The 22,212-nt window shown below is 41.6% G+C and overlaps 2 protein-coding genes across 2 annotated transcripts; both read left to right on the top strand.

Moving 5' to 3' along the window:
- The first annotated feature begins 1,286 nt into the window (after positions 1–1,286).
- Positions 1,287–11,079, top strand: LOC133162818 (immunoglobulin-like and fibronectin type III domain-containing protein 1). Its single transcript, XM_061292268.1, has 24 exons — positions 1,287–1,429; positions 3,674–3,738; positions 4,044–4,064; positions 4,763–4,885; positions 4,971–5,110; positions 5,298–5,397; positions 5,506–5,587; positions 5,666–5,858; positions 5,933–6,046; positions 6,257–6,425; positions 6,544–6,816; positions 6,894–7,079; positions 7,213–7,266; positions 7,356–7,471; positions 7,624–7,765; positions 7,841–8,134; positions 8,344–8,646; positions 8,783–8,962; positions 9,050–9,178; positions 9,257–9,336; positions 9,424–9,616; positions 10,076–10,372; positions 10,492–10,818; positions 10,901–11,079. The coding sequence occupies exons 2-24, from the start codon at positions 3,693–3,695 to the stop codon at positions 10,903–10,905; spliced, it is 3,567 nt and encodes a 1,188-aa protein (XP_061148252.1). The 5' UTR covers positions 1,287–1,429; positions 3,674–3,692; the 3' UTR covers positions 10,906–11,079.
- Positions 11,080–12,119: 1,040 nt separating this feature from the next.
- Positions 12,120–22,009, top strand: LOC133162850 (immunoglobulin-like and fibronectin type III domain-containing protein 1). Its single transcript, XM_061292327.1, has 23 exons — positions 12,120–12,276; positions 13,079–13,122; positions 15,415–15,537; positions 15,608–15,747; positions 15,879–15,978; positions 16,128–16,173; positions 16,239–16,431; positions 16,502–16,615; positions 16,685–16,847; positions 16,918–17,190; positions 17,277–17,588; positions 17,691–17,815; positions 17,883–18,024; positions 18,107–18,400; positions 18,470–18,769; positions 18,838–19,014; positions 19,076–19,204; positions 19,288–19,596; positions 20,145–20,230; positions 20,309–20,501; positions 20,584–20,880; positions 21,063–21,389; positions 21,880–22,009. Exons 2-23 carry the CDS (start codon positions 13,092–13,094, stop codon positions 21,921–21,923), a joined length of 3,918 nt encoding a protein of 1,305 aa, XP_061148311.1. The 5' UTR covers positions 12,120–12,276; positions 13,079–13,091; the 3' UTR covers positions 21,924–22,009.
- The last annotated feature ends 203 nt before the right edge of the window (positions 22,010–22,212 follow it).

Raw genomic sequence — 22,212 nt, forward strand, 5'->3', positions numbered from 1 at the left:
TGTGTGAAATCTTGTAAACAAAGTAATGAAATTGTTTTCAAACTAATCCTTAAGACGATGGGGTAAAACAGGCTTCCCAAACACATAGTTCAGTGACCCACATCTTCACGCCTGACGAAAATCACAACTGCCGTGTCATTCTCAGAGCAGTGAATTGATCGCAACTGAACTACTCAGAAGCTGTTTTGACTCTCATCGGAAGGGCCAAATCAGTCGTCATGATAACACTCTTATGGAAAGAGGGGCAAAATGTCCTCTAATAAAAACTGAGGAGTCCAGTTGCGATCAATTCAGTGCACTGAGAATAAAATGACCTGGATGAATGACAACAGCCACAAGCATGTCCTCGTGTCATGCACAGAGGCTTGAAATACCCAAACGTGCTCACGCTGGGCATAACGGTTATTTGTCAAGGTCCCAATAACTGGGCTGTGGCCGCATGCCAGCATCACGGTCTCCATGAGTCGCATGGAAGGAAATACCCTCGGGGGCACAACAGATGCAGAGCACCTTTATCATTGTCCAACCATACCTCACTTGTTGCCCCTATCCACAACATGCACTTGGGGTGAGGATAATGGAATACTGTACAGTGAAAGCCCACTCTACGCAGGGGACAGGGGTCGCTACTCTGACTTGACAGTTTTGGCAGTTTACGTTCATGTTGTGGCGCCACGTTGGTACAACACCTGTTACGTGATTGGCCGCCCTTATGTCACTCGTGCGACATGCCATTGTCGAATACGAGGCAGTGACAGGGCAGTCACACTGTCGCCAAGCTAGCTGTCATGTGCTCCCACAACACTTGACTATTACATGAATCACTTTGTTGTTGCTATGGATATGATATCCATTTGAGATACTATCTACACTCATAGTGATGACCTTTCAAATTTAAAATACAAAGAACGCAGCACTTTTTTGATTTTATTTTATTTTTTTACACAACCATAACACAAACTACGACGGGTGGATCACTTGAATAAAAAATACCTTAGGAAATGATGCCTCAACTACAGTAAAAATCAAGTCAAAATTCAAATTCACCAGATACCTTAGTGATCACTTAACTACAGTACATATAATCAAATCCAAAGTTCTCAAAAAAGTATATCAATGTATCACACAATTTCTCTGGGTGACAAGTGCAACGGCATCGCCTTAAGAAGTTCACACTTCTACAGAGAGGAGAGTGCGGTCATTGTCACCTGCCATGAGGCCTTCCCTCCTCCTCCCCCTTTTGCCTGAGGTTGTGATTTAGATCAAAAACAAAAAAAGCCATCGCCTTTCTTGGCAGTGCCCACCTAAGACCAGGTGGGTCCTTAAATACAGAGTCACTTCCTGGACATTCTTCTTAAGCACTTAGTTTGTGAAGGAAGGAGGCAAGACTGGACGTGGGAAGGACTCAGGAGGGGCAAGAAAGTCTGAGGTAAGTTCATCACCAGTCATGAGGAGGTCTTCAACACAAGTCATCCTTTGGTTGGTTTCCTTGCTTTACATGATTGGTTCTGGTGTCAACCTTCATTTGTTCAGTAATAATTAGTAATATAACACTACAAAGTATAATATACAGGATTTAGCACATTTCTAAGTATCAAGTCTTTAAGTATTTGAATTACTTTGGAGTTGACAGTTGACAATGTCTGGCTGCTATTCTCTGGTCATGTTTTGGAATAGAAAAACAATCTGAATTCAAAACAATAATTTTTATTTTGCCCAAGGTGTAAAAATACAACACGGTGTATAAATTGCCGAAAAGCATATATTGGTAAGAAACCAAAAGTCCAGCTGTTGCAGGATTCACTACATAACGACATGGACGTGCTTTTTGCACTTGACATCTTCTTGAGCCACTTTTATGACGCTCCTTTGGAGTCTACGCTAAGGTGGCGTTAACTGCAGGCCAGAGTACATAAAAGCATGAAGGCACTTGCTTTTGTGATGTGTCAAAACCTAGTACACAAAAAAAGTTGTAGATACTCTTTACCCCAATGAGTGTTTTCAAGTTACTGTTGAAGTCCTCACCAAAAAAGTGGATAGTATCATTCCAGTAAAGTTTTTACAATGGCTTTCGTGAGGTCAATTTAAATTTCAAAATTGTTAGTGTATGGAGCACTCAATAGTAAAAGATAGTAAATCTTAATCTCGGTATGACAAATTTGAACTTCTTTCAACAAAAATAGAGGCAACTTTCTTTGTTTTGGCTTATTTGAAAACTTTACTTAACAGGCTTTGAGATAGAATAGGCCTCTAAGTTCTCTAAGGTAACTAAACACGCAAAAAGGGTGCCATATTATAAGCGTCTGGTTATGTTGAGAGTTATTTTCAAGTACGTTAGGAAGCTGCTGCAGTGAAAAGCGTTCCCTTTTATTGGGCATGTGACCTATCATGTGACTATCTCATCCCACAACGGAATGTCGACTGCAGACACCCATAACCATCACGTGGTTTGTATGATGAGTCTATGGGACGCTTATAGTCAATTGAACCATTTACACCAGCAACAGTATCAGTGAGAGAATGTTGGTGCTATTTGACAAGTGTGCCAAGGAAATTATGTCAGAAAGATATTTACAAATGATGGAACGTCATATGCCATGAGGATAAAAATAGCACTCCAAAAGGGTGCTAGCGTGGAGTTCAAAGATGGAATCAACTGTGAGTCAGCGCGTGTTAGTATGCCCATTCACCTTGAACTACAGGATACGCCTCATGTAGCAAAAGATAAATCACGTAATGTTTTTCCTCCCAAGTGGCACAATGTGGATGAATGGTTTTGGTACTCCAAAGCTTACAATTCGGTACATAGCTTAGCTTTGAAGTACACAGTCCAGTAATGCACAAATACTATAGTAATGCAAAATGAAAAAATTAAAACTGCAACAGCTGTGAGCTGCTATAAAAGGCCCTCCAAGCTCTGGACACGTTGGGGTAACCTGCAACCCGAACATTTGGTGCTCTCTGGCGCTCAAGAGCTTAACATAATGAAATGACAGAACATTAAATGTGATATCACAAATAGGTCACTTGAAAATATAACAGTTTACATGCACTATACACTAGTGTAGAGTAGGAACTGGGCGTCAAGGTTTCTCACTCCTTGGAAGGGAACATATTTATGGTTATGTGACACTTGATGTTTTTCAACCACTTTCATCTCTGCAAGTGTCCTCGTGAACCCCCTACACCCAGGATATACTCAATCCATGACAAAACATGCCTTATCAGTTTATTTTATATTTGAGTTTATATTTGACATTTGCCCTTCTAAGTTAAGAAATCATTGGGGTAATTAAATACAGTATTATTATACAGACCCTTACCGTAAATAGGACTGGCAGATCATAAAAAAATGCTTGGTGGCCAGGGCGACTTGAATATCAAAATAAAACGCCGCAATGAAAACAAAACAGAAGAAAGCTGTATAATCATACCTTAAGATGGCTGAAATTAATTCTATAAATGAATCCATCACCCTGAATGTTGACAGGTCAACATAAAAGTTTTATTTTGATGAGGATTTTATTTTGAGGGAGTGCGATAAACCAAAGCACCCACCAAGCAGCTGCATGGACCACAGCCACATGCTAGCCTAATGGTTTCCACTCAGTTCTTTTTTTGGGAGGGGCTTAAATATGCACTCCTTAACTCTGTCATCTTTTTTTCTCTCAAGAATCATCCAAGAATCCAAGATGTCCAAAAGAGCCAGTATCACAGATGGGACAGGCAATGGCCAAGGCAAGCAGAGCAAAACAAAATTTACAAACGACCGTTTTTCTGTCTGACGTACTTAAAGTATGTATTCTTAAATGAAAATATCAAAGAAGCAATAATGCCACAGTACTTTCAAGCAAAAAAAAAAAGATGCATTGTTTCAAGATGAGAAAAACCATGACCTAAATGGAAATGATTACGTTTCGTCCTGTATTACTGCACAGACTGCTGTCAAGTTTTTTTTTATTTATTTACATTATCTCAGTTGAATGGGTTAAGCCAATACGACTGTCCTGACTGATACTGTTGTGTGTTTTCTACCTTATCAGGCCCCGCTGCAGAAAACGAAGGTAGGCTCAGGGGATTTGCAGAGAAGCTTGCTATTTATCACCCATCTTAATACTTCTTCCTCCCTCATATTTACAGATAGATGCATGACCTACTGCTATGCAACAGATAGCATTTGTCGTATGTAGATCTGCAGCCTTGGTATAAAATATTGGTTTCTGGCAGGCACGTGCACACTTTTTAACCTATGTAGTCATTTATGTTAGATCAATCAACACAGTGGGGAAAAAAAACGGTTTATAATGGAGGTGAATGAAAGCTGCAATCAAATTTCAAAGGCTAGCTATAATTGAGAAATAGGTATATTGTTCAAATGGAAAAGGCATGTGAGCACTGCACAATGAAGGGCAGAAATAAAAAATACCCAAATCCAGACTCTTTGGGAGGTGAGTGATGTCAGAGGGCTTTTTTCAAGTTCTTTTTTGCACCTTGTGATGAATAGAAGAAATGGCCTCGTGACACAGGAAACTTTTGTCATTTGGGACAAAAATACTGGTGCTGGCGCGGAAGGGGGCATATTCCAACCAGTGTACTTTGCAGGTTCAATTCAATTGACATTGTAATACTTCATGTAGCCTATAAAAATGGGTCACAGCATGCTTTAAAAATAGTGGCGATGTGATTAAACGTGACAATGAGTTTCGGGTTGGAACTTTTCATTTGATCATTTCCACTGACAAAGACATCATTGGTTTCTCAGTGGGTATCCGGAAAAAGTCTCGTGTTCCCGGAGTGATGATTACCCAGTTCATAGAGACGCTGCCAGAGGGGAGGAGTCATCCAGACTTTACCCGCAAGCCAATTGCTTTGACTATTCAAGAAGGTCGGTACTAATGACTAACTCAATTAACTTTAAATAATCCATCAGAGAGCAAAAAGCTATTGATAATAATGATTGCATTCTGCAGGGAAATTTGCTTTCTTTAAAGCCATTGTCACCGGAGATCCTAAACCCACTGTGTCATGGAGCAGAAATAACGGAGATGTGTCTGACACTTCCAAATATCAGAGCAAATATGACGCTAACGCCAATGAGCATACATTTGAGGCAAGTGATTCGCCAAATAGTAGGTTGAAAATGTGAAAAGCAGTTTGTCATTGTCTTTGCTAACCGGTCATTCACCGTGTCGCCCCGTGAAAGAGTATAATGAATGGATTTGCTCTATTGTTTGACTTTTATATTGACACACAGATTGTGGTTTGAAATGCACAGCACTATGTTCTGAATCTTCCAGATGCCAAATGTCACAGCGGCTCAAGCAGACACATACAAATGTTTTGCCATTAATGAATTCGGACAAGCCATGGTGACAGTTGTTTTGAATGTTATTGAAGGTAAGACCCATCTGTTGTCAGGGTGAGAAATGATCAATAAATCTTTATGGTGTGTCCTTAAAATGTATTTCTATATCAATCAAACGAGGGAATTTTTGTGTTTTCCAGTTGGCTACAAAAAGAACAAAGCCCAGCAAAATGCAACAGAACCCATCAACGGTGGTGGTTTTAAGAAATTCCTACGGAAAAGGTCAGCTATCTTTAAGATAATGTTTCTTTCAAAAAAAAAACGCCAACCCAGCAAAGCACTCCTGTTTCTTCTCTTCAGTAAAGTACGTCCAAAATCGGAGCAAGCAGAGAAGAAGGATGGAGAGTTGGATCCTAAATTTTGGGAGCTGCTACTTAGCGCTGATAAGAAAGACTACGAGGGAATCTGTGCAGAGTATGGAGTGACGGATTTTCGCTGGATGCTGAAGAAACTCAATGAAATGAAGAAGGAACGAGAAGAGGAACAAGCTCAGGTTACACGGATTCTTTCATATGGTCACAAAACGCATATTCAGCCATTTTAATTTATGTTCCCTTTTTATCACAGTTTGTCAAGCACATATCCAACCTGAGACCTATCCGGGTGAATGCAGACGGTACTGCATCCTTTGAGATTGACATGGAACTTATCGAGCAGAGCACCTCAATATACCTGTATAAGGTCAGGTGAAAACAAGGCTACACCATTTACGATCCTACCAAAGGTCATGGACTAACCTGGATTCGGTGTCTTTGCTGAAAGATCAACATTCTTGTAGAAACTGTGGCTCATACACGACAGATTTTATTTTGAATTCTTGTTTCAAATATTTTATGTTTCAGTATGTTTTCATGAAGCATTCCGGCACCGAATTGTGACTTCCCTCCACAGGATGGTGAAATGGTTCCCTACACAAAAGAACTAGGAGACATGATGAAGCACAGTCTGAGGAGAGTAGGGAAGAAGTATATTTTCAGCATAAGGGATCTCATGCAAGAAGATGGCGGATTCTACCAGTTGGATGTAGCTAATGTGAACGTATTTTCCACAGATTTTAAAAGTAAGTGAACACAGTTCTAAAAGTTATCAGGCCAAGAAGGTACATTTTTAGCTGTTTTTTCCTCCTACTTGAAGCATTGCTGCAGTTAGTCTACCTCTTTGAAATCATTCTCTTTCAGTTCCCATGGTTGAATTCTTGGTGAAAATTCAGGAAGTCAAGGCGATGGAGAGAGAAGACGCCATATTTGAGTGTGTCCTTTCCACGCCCCTTGCCAAGATTTTATGGTTTGGAAAGAATCTGCCCTTGGAACAAGGAGATAAATATGATATTGAGGTTTCTGAGGACAAGCTCATTCATAGACTAGTGGTCAAAGACTGCATGGTAGTAGACAAAGGCATTTATTCTGCCACTGCAGGAATAAAATCATGTAACGCCTGGCTTATTGTTGAAGGTATGTTCTTCAATCTACTACATTGAGATCATTATTAAAATAATCAACGGCACTTCAGTACTCCCATCTCGCTCTAGCTGATAAAGATGCTGGTAAGGGCAAGAAGTCCATGAGGAAGACAACAAGGGCCGGGGGGTCCGGTATCGACCTGGAGAAGGTGGCTCAAGAGCAACATGAAAAGTTGGAGAAGCAGAAAGAGGAACTGAAAGAACAAATCAAAGCTGCAGAAGAAGCCCCACTCCCATCTGAAACTCCCAAACCAGGTAAGACTAACCAAACCCAACACTTCACCAAAACATGAAGGGACGACAATATGGATGGAATTATGTGGTTTTATCTGAAAACATTTCTTCATTTTTGAGTTGCACTTTCCATTTATTTTCTTTGCTTTGTCAGATAACGAGTGTCCGCGTGTAAACGTTGAGCCAGCACCTGTAGCTGCAACAGAGGGTAAGGCAAAAATGATTGTAATCATTTATGGTATTTCTTATTGTTCCTTTGGGTTGACTCTATTAAGCATATTCTATTGCTGTTCTCAGAACCTGTGATCACATGTGGACTCTCTAATATCTACTGTCGACGTGGGAAGTCAGCTGAATTAAAAGTCACGATGAACATGGACTGCGACGGCACCTGGTTTAAAGATGGAGAACCAGTAAATGATTTGTTGTTGTTGAAGATTTGAAGTCTTGAAATGCTCTAATTACACCTAAACATAAGAACACGTCCATGATATTGTCTCACCATTTATATTTTGGATGGCAGCGTAAGGCAAAATGACTTTTCTTTCCATTTGTGATTTATTAGATAGGTGCTGGTGCTGGAATCAGCATGAGCAAAAGGTCCACCTCTCACATACTGACTTTTGAAAACTGCCGAGATGAGGATTCTGGCCTGTACCGCTTTGTATCAGGGGATCAGAGTACACAAGGAAAGGTCACCGTTGGAGGTACTATATTTGAGTTCAAATGTTCCAAGTGCTCATTTGCATGCGTTACACTCAATTACTATTTGTGCATTGTAGACGTCCCGGAATTTGACCCTGACGACCTTCACAAGTTCTGCAAGCCATTGACAGTGAGAGTGGGCCACAATGCAACTTTCAAAATACCCTTTGCACCTCAGGAGTCTTTGACTGTTAATTGGTCTAAGAATGGCTCAGAGGTCAAAGATGGAGGAGGAGTAAAGATTGTGAAGGAGCCCAATCACAGCCGGCTGCTCTTCAAAGACTGCCTGCGGGCAGACATGGGGGAGATTAAAATTCATCTTAAAAATCCATTTGGGACCGCAGAAGCTACCTCTCAGCTTTTTGTGCTCGGTAAGAAAGTAAAGCTGGCAAAAACTGGTGCCCCTTTCAAGCCATATTCCAAGCAGGCTGCTTTATTTTTGAATAAATACTTCTAAAAATTGAATAATATTTGCCCAGCTCAATGAGAAATAGCAATGAACACCGAATGCAGAAGATAAGAGATTTGATCCAAGTGTTGCATACTAATTAAAAAAAATAAAACACGTTTTTCTGCATAGACCGTCCAGGTCCACCGGAGGGTCCGGTGGAGACGCTTGATACAACCTCGTCTCTCATTGAGATCAAATGGAAACCTCCCAAAGATGACGGCGGATGCCCAATCACAAACTACAACATTGAGCGCCAGCAGGCAGGCCACAATCTGTGGACCAAACTCGGACACGTCTCCGGCGACAAGACTACCTTTAGGGACAGGAACGTGACCCACGGAAAGAAATACAGCTATCGAATTTATGCCGAGAACTCTGAAGGCCTTGGCGACTTCCTGGAGACAGCTGATAGCATTATGGCTGGCATCATGAGTGAGAAACTAAAAAAAAAATCTCATTAATCAATCCCCTTGGGCTCTCTGAATATTTTTGGAAATATTCTGCAGTCAATGCGTAGATGCCGTCCAATTATTCCTTCTAATGATAATTCGAATGTTTCTTACTGCAGTACTTTCTGGGCCGCCCAGTGCCCCCAAAGTGGTGAGTGCATCAAAGACCTGCATCACACTGACGTGGACCCCTCCCGAAGATGACAGGGGAGTACCCATCATCGGTTACCAAGTGGAGAAACGGAAGAAGGACACAAATGAGTGGGTTTCCTTGAACGCCGTGAATGAACCCATTGAAGGTTAGTCATAGACATGCAAGCATCCTGTACAAAAGGATTAATAGTAGACAGTTTTGACAGCCACATTGTTTTTCACCTTCTCTGCAGATGTCCACTATGCAGTTAAAGACATCACTGAAGGAGCAGAGTACGAGTTCAGGGTTCTTGCAATTAATGAGTCTGGAGCGGGGGATGCGAGCTCCCCGTCTGTAATGGTGTGTGCAAAGAATCCCAACAGTAAGTTGTTTATCTCTCTTGCTAAGTAGAATAAGAGTTAACTTGAGGCAGTGATGAGGTTTTTGTCTTTCCATCCAGTGAGGCCTTACTTCAAAGACCCAGAAGACTTTGTTGTTATCAGAGCAGGAAATTCAGCACGTGTCAAAATTCTCTATGAGGTATGGCCAGACAAGCTGTCAGTCTTCAAACTTCCTATTTGATTGATTGATTGATTTACATTGTGACAACCACTCTAATGTATGCAGGCTGAACCCCCACCGGAGATCACATGGCTCAAGGACGATGAAGCGCTACCCCCTTGGGTGAAAGTCATCAATTCTGAAGGAATGTCCCAGCTTGTTATTCATTCATCGAAGCGCTCAGACTCCGCCAGCTACACCATCGTAGCCAAAAACTCAGTCGGACAGGCTTCTTTTGATGTTGAGGTTAGAGTTACAGGTAAGAACTATCTTAACCAAGTCTCCTGTTAAGTGCAACCAGTGAAGCCGGATATTTCTTTAAAACTACCGTAATTTTCGGACTATAAGTCGCACCGGAGTATAAGTCGCACCAGCCATAAAATGTCCAAAAAAGTGAAAAAAAACATATGTGTATATAAGTCGACCCAAACTATGAAAAAAACTGCGACTTATAGTCCGGAAATTACGGTACATTGAATTGTAGATGAAAAGTCCCACATTTTGCAAGATTTGGAGCATTAATATTTACATAATGTGGATTGGGACACTGGAGCAGCCACACCCGAAAGGTTGCTGGTTCAATTCCGGCCAGGACCGCATGTACTGTAAAGCGAATTTCTGGTCTGTTCTCTGACTAAGTCACTAACATAAAACTAGATTTGGCTAGATTTCAGAACTGCAAAAGAGAGATGTTAATAGTTTGCTTTTTTGAAACCAGACGAACCAAAGAGCCCAGGCCCAGTGGAATTGGAACAAACAGTCCACGGCAAAGTGGTGATAACATGGGCTCCATCGCCGGACGAGGAGCTTGATGACAGACTTTACTACAGGGTGGCTCAACGCGACTCCAACACCAGGGTGTGGAAAATTGTCGCAGATCGCCTATTCACCCACACACACACAGTTACCAACATCCTTCCGGGGCTTGAATATCATTTCCGGATCTTCGCCAAGAACGACGTGGGGGTGTCGGAGCCGTCGCAGTCACCGACATGGGGAATTAATGGCAACAGAGGTTTGTTACTCTCAACGGTTCATCCCAAGAATGCTAGCACTGTAACTTTTGAGTTCAATTCGAAAGATACAATTATCATATTCTACAATTAAATCGTATCCATCTTATTCTCTGTCAAGTTCCAATCCCGCACAAAGGAATCAACTCAACCAATATCAGCTTTGAGAGACCCCCATCCATCTTGGTCCCTCTGAAGCTCCACGCACCGCCAAAAGGTTACCAGGTCTACATGACGTGTGCCGTGCGAGGGTTCCCAACGCCCAGCGTGTCCTGGTTCCTCAATGACCAATGTATCAACTCGGACAAAAACTACTATATCACCAACTCTTTCGGCGTATGCTGCATGTATATTCTCAGAGTGCGGCCAAAGGACAGCGGGGAATATAAAGTTGTTGCCATTAACTCATTTGGCAAGGCAGAATGCTCCACTAAACTCATTGTTAGAGGTGGGTTTATTTGAATTTAATGACACATTTTGTGGTTTATTCTGTATAGTAGTTCATCTTTTCATTTTCTTTCTCTCCACAGATTGAATCAGCAGGAGGGCCTTATCGGATGTTGTTTTATTTGAGAGAACAAAGAAAAAAGATGTAAGGAAGACTGGATAGTCATTTTTAATAGTGGTAACTTGTTTATTTGAAATGCTATAAATGAACTACAAATGCTTTCGGGATCGTGACTGAAATAAATCATCAAGTTGCAACCTATGTGTTTGTTTTTACTTGGATTTGATACATTAAATAATTCCATGCAACTGTTTTTGTCACACTTAATAAAGGCTGTGACCATTAGTGATGAATATGTAGCTGTACTAGGGGTCCCAACACTATACCAGCCAAGGTCTATGAGACTTTGTAGGCCTTTTTTCCCCGGAAATCTTTTTTACAATTTAAGGGGCATTCATATTAAAATGTCCAACTGTATTCTTCCATGACAAAATCCAACATGTGGTTCCAACATACTGTTATATTTTTAAATGGCGGAAATTGTAGGGGCTGATGACACCTTAAAGGATCACAGGGCATCTTTCAGGCTTAAGAACAGTCCGACCATTTTTCATTGCCCTTCCATATTTAACACAGCTGTAAAATGACCATTTGATCCTCTACCGTACCTATCATATAACCTTTAAGAGGAGCTACCAGTCCAAATTTCAATTTCTTTCCTGGTCGAATAAAGTGTTGTCCTCCAGCCGTAGACTAGATTTTGGTATTTAGGTGACCATTCAAACATTCTGGATGAGCTTGACCCCAAACAATCTGAACCTCCGGTCGTGCTCAACACACTTGCGCCTCATGAGTTGTCATCTTTTTATAACGCTGCATGACTTGCCCGGCAGAAAGAGGATGCTGTGAGATTTTTCATTGACACTTTGGAGTGTGACGAAATGTCTCATGTTAACGTTTATCAGCCATTAAAGTCCCAAGTTGAAAGATCACGTTACAAGGACACTGCCAGAGGGAATACTCGCCATCAACGCTTTGCGGGTCGTTACAGTAGAGCGCCTACATAGCTTACGAGGCATCAGAAAACGATGCCACTCAAATATATGAAGAACATTCTGCCATATATCATCAATCTGTTGTCCAAATTGTAAACCTCTTGTCGTCAAAGGTTTCACGTTGTCATTATTAACGGTGTATATTGTTCAATGAATATGGCCAATAGCAGATTAAGTCACGATTATGTTTCCAGTTCAAATGTGAGGCCATCACTTTTATTAGGATGAGTAAAAGGAACCGCTGCCCTTCACTTCTGCTTTAATATGGCTTTTTACCAACTGCATTTCGACCACGTAAGGATTTTGGCCTTTTATTGCCAAACAAATAGGGGTGCCAACGCCCTCCACGTTAGATAGACGACAAAACAGATTGGGGAACGGACAGATCAACCAAGGGTCGCAAGTAAGTTATGTTGAATTCTTATTTTGAATGAATTATTACATGGAGAATATTTCTAAACGAATGCTGTTGAATATTAAACCGAAAAACAGGAAAGCATTGGGCTAAAGTAGATTTTGAAAAATGGGATGACTATTTTTAAATATTTCTTTCTGACTAATAGCTACCCCAATGTTACGTTAAAGCAGTCTAAGTAAAAAGTAAGTCCACCGCAAGTGTCACAACTTTTCTTGTAAACATTAAACATTGAAGCTCCTCCAATAACACTAAACAGATATTTGCAATAACAGTGTGGTTTATTTGAGCGAGTGTTTCCCCGTGATTAATAAATGAGCATGGCTATGGTCTCTTCAATGAAAATGAAAAATGCCACCGGGCAATAGTAATGACACAGAGCTAATCCTATTCTTATTTAAAAGAAGAAAAAAAAATACACACTTTGTGCCATGGGTACAAGTAAATCAAAGACAAAACACATTCATTGCTGGCACGCAACCCAGAAGAATTAAACTTGGCATTATTCAAGGACATTTAACCAACATGACGCGGGAACAATTAGATGTTAAGTGGTAGTGCTGAGGTTTCGGATAACAGAACTCCCAGTGTCTCCACTCCTCCAGAGCTTCTGTCCACAATGTTTTCAAATGATTCCTCTTGAAACACATTTGATTCAAATGATCAGCTCATCAGCAAGCTCATGATAATGATCTGGATCATTTCAATCTGGAGTGTTGCAGGGGGGAGACATATCCAACCTAAATAATTGTCACAAAGATTTGCCAATGTATTTCCCTTTGTTTCCCAGATACACCGAGGCAATGAGTTTAAATGCAAAGGAGCCGCCAAAAGGTAAGGTTTTGTGCCTGTGTTTTTGAGTGCAGTCATTTTTTTAATAGCAATGTCCGCAAGCAATGAAACATGTCAAGTTGAACAATTCAGAGACTCTGGTTGTCCTCATTTCAACACATTTTTCCAATGAAGCTACATTCCATGTTTTATGGCAGTGATTGCCACAGCTCACCTGTTTTTCCGAATTTGTTCCGGTGACGTTCGCAAAGCGACCCCATGGGCGCTCTGACATCAATTTCATTCAACAGCAGGTGCCAGTACAGGGAAAAAATCGGCAGCCCCCTGAGAAGGATAAAGACGGGTGGATTAAATCTTGTTCCACAATCACAAAGAAAACGCAATATTGAAATGTCATAAGATTTGCAGGTGCCTGTACTGGAATCAGAATCTCATAATTGTTGTGCGATGAGAAATTGGTCTTGAAATATTTATATCAGATAACACAACAGATGAATTCTTCCAATGCATTTATGATCAATACATTTGAATATTAATGTTTGATGAGACCTCATTAAAAAAAGACACAATAAGTCTTTGAAGAGCATGACCCCCTTGTTCTTATTCACTGATTCTATGCTGTGTCTCATCCCCAAGGATGAAAATTAAACTACATTTCACAAACCTGCAGACAGGAAATTTGACTCCAGATGCCTGCATTAGTGTCTCAGCATGACTTGGATATCAGTTGGATACAGCCAACTAATTCTCATGGCTCCTCGAGCCCAGTGCAAGTCCAAATCAAAAGAATAGCGTTTGGTATGCAGAACTAAACAAACGGCCGCCGTCCTCACACACTTTGGATTAGTGTGCTCGAGGAACACGCTTACCCCAAGTCCTGCCTGCATTCCAATGATAGAAGCGCACGGCAGCAGCTCCAAACCCCTGGAGAGATGACGCATTGAATATTCAACGCGTACGGGAGTCAAGGCGCTGCTGGGAAAAAAATAAAAAAAATGTGATGATGAGCGTGTAATCTTGCAGAAACTTTCAATGCTAATGGTAAAATAATAAGACAACCTTGGGATGTGCGCGTTAATGTGTGACTTCAGAGGCAGAGCAGGAAGCTCTTTGAAGTTCACTTTGGAGCTGTGTCTTCCTTCACATTGTTGCAGCAATTTTGCTCCTTTTGCGCTTTGGAATGGAGGAAAGCCTTTTTTCCTGTCAATCTGCATTGCGCGCACACACCCACCCACCCGGCGAGTCATTATTTGCATTACCGCCTGACTTCCGCCGCTGACAATGGAAAGTGGCTTTGAAAAGGAAAGGAACATGCATTTACACTCATTCGCTGATCGTAACTTGCATGTATGCAAGTTATTTGTCTTTGGAAGTCCAACTTTGCCGTGGCAACAATCAAGTTTGTCAAATCCCATTAAAAAAGAAAGTGCAATGTCAGCTGCGCACCCACTATAGTCTATTTTTTCTTCAATAATATTGTAGCAATGGAATTAAGTGGAGGAATTAAGCACACCCAACTGTTTTCATCATCAAGATCATCCATCTAGGCTCCAATTTATATGTGATGCATTGTTGGGCCTCACGGCCGAAGCCAGAGGGCCGCCATCTTCGCTTGCCACTGTTACTTTTTACATTTTCGCTGAAAACACTCTGATTACTGGGTGTTCTATGCTAAGAACGAACTTTGCTGTTTGCATTGACATCATCATTGCATTGCATTTTATGAAAACAAGACGTTTTCTCATTAGGTGCATTGAAAATAATAAAAACAAAATTGAGATTGGCATGCTGCAAGATGTAAAATTCTGAATGCCAAAACAAACTTTATTTTTTTTCAGAATCCAGAAATACTATTAAATACTCCGGTTCATAAATATTGTGTCAGCTTTAAGTATAATTTAATCATACAAAAAAAAAAACACACACACACACCAGTTCACTTACCCAGCTCATTCAGTCACTAAATCATATAAATTTAGTTCACATGTTTTGGACAAGGGTCCGGTCGAATTATTATGCAGTGTTGACAAGATGAGAAAGGAAAGCACCCCATCTTGTGTATTTACAATAGAAGTGCAATAAGTGATGAAACATAAATGTATTGCTTGGACTGCTATTGACAGAGTTTTGTATCATGGATTTAATGACTGCATTACTTTTTAAACTCTAATTCATTCTTTTGATTGAACTATTCTAATAATTACAAACTGTAGTGATAAACTACTTTGTAGTTTTCATAAGCTTACAATATAATATACTGTATAATATACATACTATATCTATACTGTATCACAACCCTCATTAAGCATCCGCGAAATCTTCTTTGTCTGTTAGTGGCGATCACAAGGAGGTCCAGGGTTCACGGCGTTATGATTACTCAGGTGGTCCAGCAAGTTCCAGCAGGAAAATCCACACCTGACTTTACCCGAAAGCCCATGGCCATGACTGTCAATGAAGGTAATAAAAACAAGCCTTTTGTCACATTCTCTCCTTTTTTTATTTTGATTCTATTTATTGTATTCCTAAGGGAGAAGAGCTTTTTTCAAAGCAATCGTGAGTGGTGAGCCGACACCGAGCGTCACGTGGGGACGAAACAAGGGGGATGTCAATGACGCAGACAAGTACAAGGTTAAATATGAAGAAAGATCCAAAGAACACATCCTTGAGGTGAAAAATAAAAACTCAGACCGAACAACCAACACAAAATATGGCTTTGTATTCAAAAGGGACATATTTACATTCTCATGTACAGTACATAGTGGCAAATAGTCTCAACCAATGACACATTCTGCACACAGATACCACAAGCAAAACCAGAACTTGCCGATACATACAAATGCTTTGCCACCAATGAATATGGAACAGCTGTTTGCTCCGCCACCCTTATTATCATTAAAGGTGAGACACAGACTATATACTTTACAGAATTGACAAATTATCAAAAGAGCCTTGAGTATTGCAGTTGGGAGACAAATGTCAATACTCAAATTTATGATATACATTGCCACAAATGCGGTTTGGCCATTTGTCGATTTGTCATCTTTCAGCAAAGGACGATGCACCACAGGATTTCAGAAAGATTCTCAAGAAAACGTAGGTTTGAAACAAAGATTAAGCAGTTAGCCGTAACCAACGGTAAGCCAAATATTTTTGTTCAGCGTGGTCGTCACCAAGAAAAAACAACTGCCTCCAAAAGAGGGAGAACTGGACCCCAAACTCATGGAAGTGCTCCTCACGGCACCAAAGAAAGACTATCAAAGAATATGCTTGGACTTTGGAGTTACAGATTTCCGCTGGTTGCTGAAACGACTGAATCAGTTGAAAAAGGAAAGGGCAGATGAACAGGCCAAGGTACCGCATTGAAAAAAACACTGCTAATGTCTATTTCCAACCAATTCAAAACATCTTCTTTCCTCTCAAGGTTGTCGAAAATCTCGGCAATGTGAGACAAATTGAAGTGAAGCCTAGCGGAAAGGCAGAATTCAGCCTTGACATGACTTTACTGGATCCTAACAGCAAGATTTATCTGTACAAGGTCAGTTCCGATTGTCGGCACTTCTGATGCTACTGCACTTGTTAATGCCTGATCTCTTTGCTTGACAAGGATGGGAACAGGGTCCCATATGGGAACGATGGAAACTCCAAGCATAGCCTGCAGAAACGTGGAAACAAATATTGTTTCACCATCAAAGACCCCCAACCGGAAGACGCTGGCTTGTACCAGGTTGATGTTGGAGAAACAACCGTTCTAACTACTGACTTCCAAAGTATGCACTTCCCATGATAGAGATTTATTTATCAGTGTAACATTATTATGCATCTCTTGTGCTTCCCCAGTGCCTGCAGTGAGCTTTGCAGACAAGATTAATGATACGAAGGCCTTGGAAAACAAAGATGCCTCTTTTCAATGCGTCTTGTCAACACCGCTCAACAGAATAACATGGTCAACGTCAGATTCATCACTTGAACACGGCGACAAATATGAGATAAACGTCTCGGAAGACAAACTGATTCATACGCTCACCATTAAAAACTGTCAAAAGGCTGACAACGGAACATATTATGCTATTGCTGGCACCGCGTCATGCAAAGCATCTCTCGTGGTGGAAGGTGGGTGGGTCATTTGCATCTACGAGTACAGTCTAATACATCAAATAAAAATTTACCATTTATCTTTGTTTTGTTTTTTAATTTAGCCGATCCAAATGCCCATAAAGGTCTAGAGAAATCGAAAGATCAGCATGACCTGGCTAAATTGCAGATAGAGGACACAGGGGAAAAGGATAGACGAAATGAGAAGATCGGCGCTGGAGTAGGCGACGATTCTAGTGGAAAGAGTGATATAACCGAGAACGATAAGTCCAATCACGGCCATGGCTGGAAAACTGATGGTGAAGGGAAAAGTGAGAACAATAACAACCTCCTGGGAGGCAGAGATGAAAGCCAGAAGGTTGATGCAGGCAAGGAGCGAGTACAAGCAGGCCTAACAGTGTCTGATGCGGCACAAGGTAGGCCCAACGATATTTTTTTCAATAACAATCCAATCCACCAAAGTCTGGCGGTTTATACGTAGATGACTGTATATTTTCTTTCTATTGGTTCTTTTCCAGATCAAGGTGTTCAGTTTGTCAGCGGCCTGTCAGATACTACAGCTGTGACAGGCGGACGGGCAGAGTTATTTTGTAAATTAAGCACTGAGAACGCTAAGGGAAGATGGTACAAAAATGGGAAACTGGTGAGTAATCGTCATCCATTCGTTGATACTTGTAAGGATTAAGGGTAATCAATTTCCATCTGACCAGCTCACCGATGATGATGGGGTCGAAATGATTCAAGATGGAGCTCATCACAAATTGATAATTGACTGCTGTAACAAAGAGGATGGAGCTGTGTATCGGTTTGAGTCAGATGGACGTAAATCCGAAGCTACGTTGAATATTCAAGGTTAGAATTAAAAGTGACTCATTTTGAGGGGGTGTCTTGGTTTTGATCTTTTAAAACAACACCTTTCCCCTTCTCCCTAAAGATCCACCAAAGGTCGATGCTAGTGCTCTTGTAAAATTTGCAAAGCCAGTGGTGGTCAAAGCGGGCGAGACCGCTGAATGGAAGCTTCAATTCTCGGGTGGAGAGCCGATGAAGATTCAGTGGAGCAAGGACGATGATGAGCTTTTGCCTGCCCTTAATATGAGGATTGAAAAATCCGCCACATCCAGCAAACTACGCCTTGCAAAATGTCAAAGGAAAGACAGTGGCGAGATCAAAATTAAAATAAAGAATGAATTTGGTACCACGGAAGCAATTTCCAAACTTATAGTACTGGGTGAGTCAAAGGAACCGATGCTACGGTAAGGTGAGGCATTCGGTAGCGCAATAATGATTCCATCCACAGACAAACCTACACCACCGCAAGGACCCGTGGAAATTCTGGAGAGTGCTGTGACATCAGTTGAATTCAAATGGAAACCGCCAAAGGATGACGGCGGATGTCCAGTCACAAACTACATCATAGAACGGCAGCAGGTTGGACGTAATAAATGGTCCAGTCTGGGACAGATCAGTGGCAACAGTACAGTTTACAGAGACTCGGATGTCGAACCCGGAAAGAGATACTGCTATCGGATCAGAGCCAAAAACTCAGAGGGTGTTAGTGACTGCCTGCAGACAGAAGCCATAGCTGCCGGAGTATTACGTAAGACTTCAATATGAGCCTTGGCCACCTTTCTGATCAGTTAAAACTCAAAAAAGCTTTTGTCACAGGTTATCCGGGTGCTCCTTCGGCACCCAAAGCGGTCCGTGTCTGTAAGGACTGCATTAGTTTGGCTTGGAGTGCCCCATGCAACACCGGAGGAACCAAAATAGTGGGCTTTCTTTTGGAAAAAAGGAAGAAAGGCACTAACAACTGGAGCCTTGTAAACCAAGAAGGACCAATAAAGGGTATGGAACTCATTTCATGAGCTACAATGAGCCAAAAATAACAAAATAAAAATGTCCCTAGACTCCAAGTACGAGGTTAAAGACGTCTGTGAGGGAGTGGCGTATGAATTCAGGGTGTCGGCAATCAACCTATCGGGTCCCGGGGATCCGAGCAATCCATCCGACACCGTAATTGCAAGAGATCCCATGAGTATGCGTGTGTCATCTAGAATCCTCCATGTGACCTTAGCACATTGTTTAAAGTCTTCTTACCTTACATTACTTTTATTGAAGAACCCCCAGGCAAAGTCACGGATCTCAGAGTAACATCCAGTGACTACGTAACCTTGTCGCTGGCTTGGACCAAGCCCAAAGAAGTGAATGGGTCGCAGGATGAAGCCCAAGGGTATTATGTGGAAATAAGACCCGGAGCAAGCTCAGATTGGACCCGCTGCAACGCCGTCCCAATTACGACCACCACCTACACTGTACGTGGCTTAAAGGCCATGGCTGCCTACTGGGTGAGAGTAGTCGCTACCAATTACGGAGGTGATGGAGAACCTCGAGGCTTTGACAATCACATCATTGCCATGCCCCCTCCTGGTAAGAATCCGTTTGAAGGATGACATTGGCTTTCTATGAATGTCCGCTGACAGTTGAAAGAAAGTCAGAAGAACCACAAATGAATGAATGGCTTTCTGCTGACATCAGACATGAAGACATTATGACAGTCATAGCTTCTAATGCAATTCTCCATTTGTAATGTTTCCACTTGCACTAAAGCTTGATTTGAAGAATATTGTGACTTGAATCAACATTTTCCTAAAATGGTGCAGCCCTGATCAACGGCAACATTGAGTCACTCAGGTAGTAATGCCAAATTTCATTTCGTTCCAGCTGTGTTTGATGTTTACACACCCAGACACGCTGCCCAGGCGGTTGTGAATTGAAATTGCTGAATACAAAACAAGTGCTACTTCTGCTCTGTGGCTCAATCAATTCAAGCACAGTGGGCCAGAAATGAGGTCCAAAGGATTATGCCGTTTGAATGAAAAAAAAAAGACAATATTCATCTACTATGTAGCAAGTTTATGTGAAGAACAATATCATTTGAACTGACATGAAACACATTTTCATTTTCACCCCTAAAGTATGGCCAAAGTTCAAAGATCGCAATTTGAAAGACTTTGTGGTCGTGAGAGCAGGAAACACCGTTCGCCTCAACATCCCATTTGAGGTAATATAAAAAAATAATAATAATAATCGCGGTGAATTTTTAATTTCAGGTGGATTTTAAAAACAATTTGTCCAACAGGCGTCCCCCTTTCCAGAGGTCTCCTGGTTGAAAGATGGTGCTTTAGTCCCCAAGCATGTAACCGTCACCAACTCTGATAAAGCTTCTCAAATGTTGATCCCGACATCCGAGCGCTCCGATTCTGGAGTCTACACCGTTATCGTCAAGAATCTCGTCGGTCAAGAGAGCTTCAACGTGGAAATTAGGGTAACAGGTAAATGTCAGCGTGACTGACCAACAAAATAAACACTGTATATGAAAATCTGTATTTTTTCTTCTCTTCATCAACGTTTTAGATGATCCCAAGCCTCCAGGTCCTGTGGAGCTGTATCAGAACGTCCCAGGAACCGTCACTGTGTCCTGGGCGCCCTCTCCAGACGAGACAAAAGACGACAGGCTGCACTATGTCATCACCAAGCGGGACTCCTTCAAGCCCACTTGGAGGACAGTGGCAGAAAACCTCTTCAACAACAAGTTTACTGTTGTGGATATTGTGCCTGGACGCCAGTATCACTTCAGGGTGTATGCAAAAAATGACATGGGCCTATCAGCACCATCTGTTTCACCTGCCTTTGAAATTAAGAAGGAAAGAGGTAACAATATATTGCATCCATTATCTTTTTCTTTATATATATTATCTGTTAAGGACCAGGCTGAAACAAAAAGCTTGATTGCAAGTCCTTTATCAGCATGGTAGAAGTGTAACGATTAGTAATCACTAATTATTTTTGATGATCAATTTTAATGACGGGCGTATTTTGTCTTTGCACTCCAGAGAGGTTCAAGGTGAATGTTCCACCGAGGAAATCTGTGGACCTATCGTCAGCCCCGTCATTCATCACCCCGCTGAGGCGCCATATTCCTCCAGAAGGCTACGAGTGTCACATGAGCTGTGCAGTCAAGGGTAACCCGGCCCCCCGTGTGGCATGGTACCATGACGGCGTGGACCTGAGCGTCAATAGCAACTACTACATCACCAACGTGTGCGGTGTCTGTTCCCTGCTTATACTGAGGGTGGGTGCCAACGACGGCGGTGAATACAAAGTCGTTGTTGAGAACCATCTGGGGTCAGCAGAGTGCTCCATGATGCTGAAGGTCAGAGGTAAATACCATGCTTTTTTACGGACGGTACATTGGCTTACACGTTTTTGGCATATGGGTAAATTCAGGTACGATCTGGGTCACAGAATGAATTAAACTCACAGCTCATGGCATCACTACTGCACAGCATGGAAAACGAAAACTTGGAGTTAAAGGTCAAGAAGTACCGTAATTTTCGGACTATAAGTTGCGGTTTTTTTCATAGTTTGGGTGGGGGGGGGTCGACTTATACTCAGGAGCGACTTATATACATATATATGTTTTTTTTCACTCTTTTGGGCATTTTATGGCTGGTGCGACTTATACTCCGGTGCAACTTATAGTCCGAAAATTACGGTATATAACATAGTTAACATTTAAGCAGTCTTGTCCGATTTGTTGTAGCGTGTGCATCCCCCCCCCCCCCCCCCAATTATGCCATAAGTATAATATTATAAAAGATTGTGCGGAATTTAATTGAAACTATCTGCTTTGTGTGTATTTGTTTACAGAGAGAAGGACATGGACGATGGAAGCTACAACAGAATACCTGTAGCAATGTTGTCGTCATGTCTGCATACGGAGCAATGACCCACTATTTTATGGCTGTAATAACTGATTAAAGTGTTTGTTCATCGGGCAGCTGCTACTCCTCACTCAATCTTGCACCTGCCCACTTCAGAGTAGGTTAGGGGCGACAAATAATAATTGAGAGGGGCTGCCTGCACTGGTGGCCCCCGAAAGCTTTGCAGTGACAACAGCATTCCTGTTCACAATATTATCATGTACACACTGGCAAGAGATGCAATTTCAGCAATGTGCTGAAAAACACAAGCATGCAGTTC

This window comes from Syngnathus typhle, linkage group LG11 (genome assembly GCF_033458585.1).
Source record: "Syngnathus typhle isolate RoL2023-S1 ecotype Sweden linkage group LG11, RoL_Styp_1.0, whole genome shotgun sequence".
NCBI lineage: Eukaryota > Metazoa > Chordata > Actinopteri > Syngnathiformes > Syngnathidae > Syngnathus > Syngnathus typhle.